The 10752-nt window shown below is 35.3% G+C and overlaps 1 protein-coding gene across 14 annotated transcripts in view; it reads right to left on the minus strand.

Annotated features, from left to right (window-relative positions):
• Positions 1–991: 991 nt before the first annotated feature.
• The window catches only part of LOC111188855 (NACHT, LRR and PYD domains-containing protein 12-like), an 859751-nt gene continuing 849990 nt past the window's right edge, over positions 992–10752 (minus strand). For all 14 annotated transcript variants that reach the window (XM_049472891.1, XM_049472886.1, XM_049472880.1 and 11 more), the window contains 4 exons: positions 8754–8927; positions 5315–5488; positions 4708–4881; positions 992–1991 (listed from right to left, as the gene is read on the minus strand). In XM_049472891.1, coding sequence (XP_049328848.1) covers positions 1985–1991; positions 4708–4881; positions 5315–5488; positions 8754–8927 — 529 coding nt within the window. In that variant the 3' untranslated portion in view covers positions 992–1984. The remainder of the gene's footprint in view (positions 1992–4707; positions 4882–5314; positions 5489–8753; positions 8928–10752) is intronic.

Raw genomic sequence — 10752 nt, forward strand, 5'->3', positions numbered from 1 at the left:
AACCCCGATCACTGCCCTAAACTAGTGTTTTCCACCTGATCAGCTAATAAACAGTCATTTACTGAGTTTACCTGTTAAAATCCTTTAGCCCCCTATGGAGCCTAAATTAATCATGTATATCCACCAGAGGAAGCTCTAGAATATGCAGAACAGTTTTAATATGCAGTAGAATATATAAGAACTGGGTTGAGAAATACTGCTGTAACGTGACTTCTGTTCATTTGTATTTCACAGTAAGACCACATATCCTGACGTTTATAAAAGTCTCTATGAAACGTAAAGTTACATTCTTTTACATAAAAGGACACCATCTTAAGAAGAGCTCTCAGTAAAAAAAAAAATATGAGTGCAGGAGAAAATGTAAATATACAACAGAATTGACATGCCAATACATAAATAATAATAATAATAATAATAATAATAATAATAATAATAATCTGTTATATTATTTTAAATATTAGGTGATAACTGAAACTTTTTGTCATATGTACATAATTCAGACATTGCTTGCATAATTTTTCTAACAACAGTAGCTGTAATGTGGAGTAACATGTTTAGGTTGTAAAATCACCTTATAATAATAATTTACTTTTAATTAAAAGTAATTTCCACAAATGTTGTTCTAGGAAACTATAGGGTGGGCTTGGGTTCATATTGGCAAATGTGTCCCCCCCAATATCAAGCCCGCTCCTACGCCCTTGCAGATACCAGTCTTCACACCTCAATAAAACCTTTCATAAGATTCATAATTAAAGACAACAGAATAAACTCTGACTCAGAAAATGAAGAAAGACATTGTTGGGTTTGATTAAACTTTAAGGAGTCAATACATTTCATTTATATATGGATTTATTTACATATTTTACAGAGACAATGCAGATAAACACTGTTACACAAAATACAAGTTATGTAATGTATACAGGAATTCTAGCTGGAGGTAATTTCCAGCTCCGGTTACTGCTTAGAAGTGCTTAAAAGGAAATAAAATATTGATTACTGGCACTATAAAGGTGCACGCCAAACAGACTACCACGCCACGTATTATAGGTTCTCCTCATTACAAAGCGTTACATTATCTCTTGTCTCAGTTTATTCTTGTGTATGACCTTGCTTTTGTTTTCTTGACGCCGATTATTGCCTTTGCCTCTGATATTGGATTGTTTGTGTATGACCTGGACTGTGTTCTCACTACTGCCTCTTGGATTACCTCTGACACTGGATTGCTTGTGTATGAACTCTGGACTGTATATCGTTTCTGGTATGGTTTTGTCTTCATTGCTCTGTTTACTGGTGATCACCCATTTCTCCGTATCGACTCTGATTACATCTGTTTATTCTTATAATAAACATATTGTGATTTTATCAGTATCTGCACGTGTCTGCCATTCTGTGCTAACCATGACATTATACAGCTTCTGAAGTTTTCAACACATTTCTAATTGATTTAAACAACATGATAAAAGTATAAGACAGTGCCGAACTGATCACTGTCGACTGGTTAACCCTCACTGCTCTGCCTGCTATACAGAATATAAAAGTGTACTATACTGTATGTGTAGATTCAGATCTCTCTAAACCACATTCCACACCACATTTTAGCACAGCCAATGATTTAGAGCTCGGGGTATTTACCCAAGAGTCTGAAAATGCTGCTCTACCTCTCACTGACTTTCAGTAGGAATTAAGAATCTTCTGGAACCAAAATATCATCTGTGAAAATTTCAGTTTTTGACAGACAAGACTCCCACTTTCCTACTAAACTCCACCATATAGAAATCAACAAGGTTCTATTTCCGCTCTGATAAGAAGATTAGAGCTGTTCTGATAATGATCTGTTACTGTTTAGTTCAGCTATTCCAGCTGCTGAACAGCCGGATCTCACTTCAGCTCATATGAACATTTTGGAAGCTTCTAAACTCCACAGAAGAGCTGAATGAAGAGCTGATGAAGAGTCCAGATTGTCCAATAAGAGCAGGTCAGGTTTTCAGATGCTGGAAAGCAGAAAACAGAACAGAATGATCAGACATGAACACACACTTACAGTCAGCACTCACCTTATTAGATTGTGAAAACATCCACAAGCAACAGAAATTGTATAAAATCCTCTAAATCTAAAACTCTCATTCTCTGTCTGACTGAAACTCACTGAGCACAGTTCCACACACAAGGTGATTCAGAACAGCTTCATCAAACAAACTACAGCTTAATCCTATAAAACCACACACTCACATACCAAACACTTCACACTCTACACTGTAGAAATGGAGACTTTGGGTTATTTTTGGTCAAAACTACTAAATTAACAATGTATTTTATGTTTAATTATAAATTATACACTGAAGATATTAGCTCTCTTTGTTATATGATAAATTAAGTGTCTGATAAAACTATATTAAAATTATATGGTTTGTTAATTTAGTTAAATGGTTAATATTGTGCTGCTTCTCTACACAGAGTCACAATAATGAGTCTTAGAGAGTAATATATGCTCACTGCACTGAGAGAAGGCTGTGAAGTTCATCCTGTGTTTAAAAGTTAAACAGGTTTTATTGAAGTTGATAAAATATTTCCAGTGACTGTGAATCACAGTAACACATTCTGTTTCACACAGGTCTGTTTTCACCCTAAATGTCACTAAAATAACGGTCTTATCTGGTTTGTTCTGCAGGTCAATCAAACACCTTTAAAAAACAGGAAGGTCTTGGCCATGCTGTGATGTAACCCACCTGACTCTCAGCTACTAACAATGGTAGCTTAGCAACACTGTCCAACCATGAACTCAGTTATAAACCAAACATACAGTTTTTATTTCATTTAATTAAATTTAATATTAATTAGTGGATTTTGGTTAGAGTTCCGCCAGTCCACTGTTTACAATATTACATTAACAAGTTAACTTAAACCCAACTCTAAGGGTGAATCCCATTTCTCCCCTTGGCCCTACCCCTTACCCCTACCCCTTCTTTTCGAGTGTAATCCTTCCCCTTGGAACGGAGTTACAAGTGGAAGGGGTAAAATCCTACCCCTAGGAATTGGGACAACCCTTCAAGCACCCGGTACGTCATCAGTATATCACAATGACGTTTGTCAATGAACAATAAATACATAAATAAATAGCACTGATTTATGACCAGGCTACTAGTGGTGGTGTGTAGGTCACCCTGCTGGGCTGATGTGATGATAGCATTGGAGCGCTAAAGTTCAGGAGCAGCTGCTGATTAACTAGTTAACTTTAGGGCATTGTATGTGTTCAGAAAGGGGGCAGGAGGTGCAGAAATTAATTAATATTGTCCATTCCTTAATTCCTCTGTGATGGGGAGCTGAAATTAGCTCTGATTATTTTTTATTTGATTTATTTTTTCCGTTCCGCCTTAAATGCGGTAGCGCCTGCCGTCTGTTGCACCATTTAAGGTGGAACGGGAAAGTTAGCTAGCTAGCTAGCTACCAAAATGAACTACTAGCGAACTTTTTATGCTTGTTATGAAGAATTCAGCCATAAAACATCAAAACTACACAATAAACTAAGGTAATACAGTGCTAATCGTAATTTTTAACACGGAAAATACTTATATTTGTGGGTTTCTTTGGTCGCTTGTTCCGCCATCTTGCCAGTCATTCTCATACCCCTCGGTACGAAGTGTGGGTCTGGAAAATCTCTGTTTGAAGGGCTAACTAGCCCTACCCCTTACCCCTACCACTTCATCCTAACAGGAATCGGGACACCCCTACCCCTTGACGTGCATGCGCAAAACAGAGGGGTAGGGGTAAGGGGTAGGGCCAAGGGGAGAAATGGGATTCACCCTAAAACTCTGTAGGTGATCGTCAGGTGAGTGTGCAGGGATGTGCACAGGAATCTTGAAGGGCAGTTGCTCTAACCGCCCCGCCACCCCCCCCTCCAAAAAAACCCCCAAAAAACTCAGTTTAGTTAAATAAATGAAGATGAGTAGGGATCTGTAAAGTTACTCAAATATTGTCAAATATAAAGGAAAGGTTGAGGTTTTGATGAGCTGTTTCAATGATTTGAAACTGAAACTAACTGAAACTGATATCTGCGCACTATTAGAAAGCCTTTGATTGTGTTTTAAATTAGTTTTTATTTTATATTATTATTTTTTTCTTCATTTTAACTATTTTTATTATTTTTTGATCAAATTATTTTTTTCTTCATAAGATATAAATTCTTTATTTTTTATGTATCAATTTTATGATCTTTTTAAAGTGTCCTATTTTTCCTTTTTACGTGTATATTTTATAAGGAGACATGCCCAACCCTACTGTGAAGGCTACATTTCAAGCTCACCTTCAGGGCATTCGCTTTACTCCCACAGCATCTTCAAACTCCTCTTGGGTTTCTGCTAATCGGCTGAAGCGCCGCCCGGTCCTGTGCTGCGCTTTTTTTTTTCTAGTGAAGCATGCTGCGTGTTCCCCCCTACGCCCGCGCCCCTCCCTTTTGATCTCTCCAGGTGTCTGAATCTGAATGATTGACTCTGAAAACTTTGTTTCACGAAACTTTAATCAAAATTACGAATTATAAAGAAAATCTTGTTGAAATATGAAATCATATTTGCCTATATTATTTTTTCCCCTCCCTCGGAAGGGCAATATCAGCCAAGGACGATAAAAGCACCTTGGGCCAAAGCGTCTGCATGTCACTGTGTGTGTGTGTGTGTGTGTGTGTTTGTCAGAGATAGTAATTCAGTAACTCACTATAGTGTCTCCAGTTTAAAGTGTAGATCCTTCTGTAGATCAGAGAGCAACTTCTTTCCTGACTCTCCTGGATTATTGAGTCTCAGATCCAGCTCTCTCAGGTGTGAGGGGTTTGATTTCAGAGCTGAAGCTAAAGCAGCACAGCCTTCTCCTGTAATACTGCATTCATACAGCCTGCAGAGAGAAAGAGTGAAAAGTACAACAGATCAATGTACAGTTATATTCACACACTTGGACTGTAAAGACGACCCCCCCCCCCCCATACAGTGTAAAGACTGAATATTCACCACTTGCTCCCTGTGTTGCCCAAGAATGAGCATGAGCAGCTCAATATACTGATTTGTGGGATGTACATGTCAGGGAGACACTATCAATATGCAGGACAATCCTGCCACTCACAGGTTATGTTAAAGAGTTAAAGACGAATAAATAAATCACTCTGTTACTGTTTCTGTGTATAAAAAATATATATGTTTCAGAAACTATGATAGTTATGATGAAAGGTGATTTGTGATGAAGTCATGAGCTACATTCAGAGTAGCTTAAACCACCGGAAGATGCCCAGTGAAGGTGAGATGCTCTCTTTGTTGTATTTTGATGATCTTACTCCAGTTTCTCCAGTTTACAGTGTGAATTCTTCAGTCCAGCAGAGAGCAGCTTCACTCCTGAATCCTGCAGTTTATTATTACCCAGGTCCAGTTCTCTCAGAGTTGAGGAGATTGAGTTGAGAGCTGAGGCCAGATCTGCACAGCTTTTCTCTGATAGATTACACTTCCGCAGCCTGAGAGAGAAATAAAAATAAACACAAAAACTGGTTTAAAGTGAAGTACTGGACATTTATTGTAGCCTGCTTGGTCATGAAAATAAAATAAAACTAGTACCTGTGCTAAAACAACAAAAATAAGCGAGAGAGAAAGAACTTAACGAGCAGCACCTAGGCAGCTACCCACCCACACTACAATTCCCAGAATACAATACATATCTCAGCATGACTCTTTTTATGGGGTGGGTGCTGCTCCTGGCACGCATTTGGGAGGGGGTGCAGGTGACGTTTCTTTATCAATGTATTTATTTATCAGTTATATTTCTCTTACGAGTCAGCATAGCTTATAACACTATCTTGGGTATTTACATTTTTGGCGCCTATATATAAATAAAGTTAAAGCCAAGAAGACAGTGCATGCGTATTCCCGAGAGGGGGTGCTTTTCCTGGTGGGGTGGGGAATTGTTTCAGAAATATTTTGAATGAGTTATTGTTCACAGTTATTGTGAATGAGTTGAATAAAGGTCTCTGAATTTTGATTAACTTAATGTACTTTATGTGATATATGGCGCTCTGTTTTGTATCATATTGTAGTTATTTCTCTAGAACCGTCACGCTGCCGCTGCTCCTTCTCTTCTATCGTGGTCATGCTGGAATGTCTTTGTGAAGCTGCATATTCTTGCTGTTAAGCTGCTGCTTTGAGATTTATACGACTTTAGTGGCTGTTAAGTAGTTGGTTTTGTTAATTTCTTTATTTATTTTTGTTATTTCTTTAATTGGTTTCATCGCCCAGACAGTTTATTTACTTTTGAGATATTTGCATTTTTTTTTTGTTTTTGGTAATATTAGTTTATTTTATTTCATACTATAGTGTAGAATTTTTCATTTTTATATTGTTGAATTTTGTTAAATTATATTTTTGTAAGTAGTTTAGTTGGTTATTTTCAATTTCAATTTTATATTTCTGTCATTGTTAAATGTTATTATTTTTTCATACTTTTAAAGAACAGGACATATTTGTCTTGGCTTTTATTCATATTTGCTTTACTTGTGGTGTTTATTCATTTGAGTTTGGTTTGTTTAAGTATGTATACTGGACCTTATCAGTTTTTGTTTGTTTATTGGTTTGTTTATTTAATTATGTTGAGTTTGTTTTGGTCGGTTTGTTTCAGCAGGACAAAATGTTGAGAAATGATGAAAGAAACTTGTGCCCTGTTGTGAGCTGAAATTCCACATAAAAATATGTACACAGTAAATTCTCCAGTGTTAAATCAACACTGTAAAGCTTGTTGCTATTATACACCCAGTCAACAGCCTATTTTCACGCTAAGCTCCTGCGCTGTTAAAATAGCGTCAGAGTTTAGGAATAAATCTACACTGATGGGCGTGGTGGTGTAGAAGTGAGGTGTGTTCAGGTAAATATCTGGCGTGTTTCTATCTTGGCAGATGAAAACACAGGAGCTCCACTGACTGACGATTGACTGTTGCCTAGGTTCATTTCAGAGTCCAATCCTATAGGTGCGTCCAGCACGTGTACATCCCGGCTCGTAAAATACACAAACGGATGAGAGTTATTTGTGTTTTTGGCCTTTTTTCGTTAGTATTTTGAGTTTAGTTTAGTAGTTATTTTCCATTTCATATTTAATTAAATTGTGTTTATTTTTATGTTTTATGTCATTTTATGTAATTTTTCAGTCTTTTAAAAAGCAGGCCTTATTTTTCTCGCAAAGTAAGACTTATCTGACTTTTATTTCACTTAATGTATTATAATATGGTGCACCTTATGTATGAAAATAGACTGAAAATAGACCGTTCACTGATAGTGCGCCTTATAGTGTGAATAATACGCTATACGATTATTAGTTAAGTTAAAGTGAGTAGATGAAATAGATGTTTTATATATTTATGAAACACTTAACATATTTCCATTCGTTTACCATAAGAAAAAATATGCACATGCATAAATATACATATCCACCACACAAAACTAATTCTAATTTCTTTCTCAATAAATTGTTTAACAGATAATTTTTATTGATTATTTCTGTAATTATTAAAGCAATATATGATCATTCATTTAGCTGAATCTCACACACTGCAGGTTAAACTAACACTGAAATTCAGATAAACAGACATGCATGTACTTCTGATAAAGAGCTCAGAAGAGAACACTTTTCCACAGAGAACATGCTCTACTGACATGGTTCTTATAGCCTATAGGAATATAAAGGATAGGTTCCATCACCTTTCTAGTAGAGATCAGTTCATGTGCAGTGTAGAACAGCAAATAAAATGCAGTAATGCAGAAATATTTACAAACTAAATAATTCTACCACACTGCAAAACTTCACCACTACTGAACTAGGAAACACTCTCTATCTGTGCCCTGAAAAAAATGATATTAATATATAAATAATATTAAATCTAGTCACTGTGTCTATTTCTCTATACGAGGGTGAAATGAGAATAAGATTATTCATTATTTTAAAGGGGTAGTTTTTAAATGATTCTGTTAAACCCACTTCAAAAGTTATGTCAGATTTTATTTTTTTTTGCATTTTTTCCATGTTTATTACTTTTTTCAGTATAAAGATATTTTAGTATTGTGACAATATGAATTGTAACTGTTGTGTTTTATCTTAATTTAACTGAAAGGTACATTAAATATTTAAGGTTTACACAGGTTTACATATTTAAGTTAATATCTCCTTCACTGTAAGTAAGAAAACTTTTCTTCAAAAAAGTCTTAATGGAATGGTTCTCTAATGGCTACATCTTCAAAACCTTTTACTTTTGCAACATTTAAAAATATATTTATCAATATTTCATTGGATCGGGGTGATCAATAAATATTATGCACATTATAGCTAAAATGTACAGCTACTTAAAAAGGAAAAGGAGCAGGGTATTTAAATAATCTGTCTCTTTAAAAATAAATAAAACATATATGGGAGAGGAAAAGTGTAGAACCCATAGTCAGAGCAAGGCCTTTTTAGGTGTGTTCAAGCATCTGTTAATTAAGTGCCAAAACATGTAAAAGTGAGACTAAAAACATTGTCTTTGCTAAGCTGAAAAAATGTCCAAACTTTAGAAAGTATATGGTAAAACAATGTCTTCACAACCAAAACACAGCAGTACCCCATTCCCTCCCAAATTATATTTTTCACTTTGTCTCCACTTCTCCACCTGGTACCTGGCCCGAGCTCACTTGGTTAATTTAATTTACTTAAGAGATTGTGTGTGTGTGTGTGTTTGTTTGTTTGTTGTATTTTGATGATCTTACTTCAGTTTCTCCAGTTTACAGTGTGAACTCTTCAGTCCAGCAGAGAGCAGCTTCACTCCTGAATCCTGCAGTTTATTATTATTCAGGTTCAGTTCTCTCAGAGTTGAGGAGTTTGAGCTGAGAGCTGACGCCAGATCTGCACAGCTTTTCTCTGATAGATTACACCCCCACAGCCTGAGAGAGAAATGATAATGCATTAGAAACTCTGACATATAAACACACATTTCTCAGGAAGGGATAGATCTATTATGTAGAACTCTTAATGTTGAAATGTTAGTATTCAGAATCAAAGTGAGTAAACCTGAAGAGTATTTAAGAATTTAAGAATTCTTTAAAATGTTTCCCACATGCATACAAATACATATCCTCCACACACAAACTGACTTTAAATTCTTCATCAATAAATTGTTTAACAGATCATTTTTATTGATTATATCAGTAATTATTAAAGCAAGACATGATCATTCATTTAGCTGAATCTCACACACTGCAGGTTAAACTAACACTGAACTTAAAATTCTGATAAACATATATGCATGTACTTCTGATAAAGAGCTCAGAAGATAACACTTTTCCACAGAGAACATGCTCTACTGACATGGTTCTTATAGACTATAGCAGGGGTTTCCAACTTATGCACAGAAACTGACATGTCTTTATTCCTATCAGCAATATTTGCTGCTACTCTGAAAAACTATAAACTCTCTACCTCAGTAACTGCTGTGATTATATATGTTCTATATGTCACAGTATGTTACACATCTCTGCACCTTATCCTCATTAAACACTTTATTTTACCGTATCGGAACTGCACTGTCCTGTCTTTAAATTGTCTCGTCTTTTGTATTTATTGTATTTATTGTTATGTTTTATGTTGCACTGTCATCACTCCTGCACTTTATATTGTCTATTGCTTGTTGTTCTATGTTGCACCATGGTTCCGGAGGAACATAATTTCACTACACTGTGTACCTGTACTCAGCTGTAATGACAAAAACCTCTTGACTCTTGACCTTACAGCCTGAGAGAGAAATGAAAATCCATTAGAAACACTGACATATAAACACAAACTCCCCTTAGGAAGGAGGTGTATTTTATTTATTTTATTCCATAACAGATATATAATCATGTTTATTTAACATACATCTAGTAAATAAACCATATGGTTTATAATTAGCAATGATCTTCTTATTATTATTATTTGCTAAATTTCCTTCGGGATCAATAAAGTATCTATCTATCTATTATTTTTTGCATGATTTTTATTATCATCATTAGTCAGTGAATTAAAATAAGTACAACTGTAGGTGATAAAGTGAACTTTTTTCCTGCTTGATTACAAAACAATTGCCTATGCATAAATATACATAATGATAAAGTCCTCCCTAACAAACACACACACACACACACACAGCTTCCTCTATAATAATTATTTTATATCTGATTTTGATTTCTTTATCATTAAATTGGTTAATGGATCATGACTCATGTCTCATTTCAGCAATTTCTCAGACATAATCCATTTATTCATCTGAAACTCACACTCAGACACAGACATGCATGTACTTTTCATAGATCTGAAAGGAAAACATATTTATACAGAGAACATGCGGTACTGACACGGTTCTAATAGCCTAAAGAAATATATCAAAATGGTATTTTAGCGCACATGTGCTGGATGGCTGCTAGGAGTTTTAAATTGGTATTTTATTTGTGAAAGCGAGCTGATTTTAGCAGTTTTTTTTAAGTTGGTTTACTTTCTGATAGTTGTTGAAAGGCTGAGGGCTGGTTAGATAGATACAGGCCCATGATTCCTTAATAATGAAAACTTTCAACTGCATTTTTCATTGTCTTGGAATAATGTTCAAATTTATAAGATGATCTAAAACATTTAAGAGTGACAAACATGCAAAAAATATGAAATTGTGAGGTGGCAAACACTTTCATAACACTGTCTATTCGTAAGCTCTATCATTATTTACAGGACGCAGACACATGG

Source organism: Astyanax mexicanus, unplaced genomic scaffold (genome assembly GCF_023375975.1).
Source record: "Astyanax mexicanus isolate ESR-SI-001 unplaced genomic scaffold, AstMex3_surface scaffold_31, whole genome shotgun sequence".
Classification (NCBI taxonomy): domain Eukaryota; kingdom Metazoa; phylum Chordata; class Actinopteri; order Characiformes; family Acestrorhamphidae; genus Astyanax; species Astyanax mexicanus.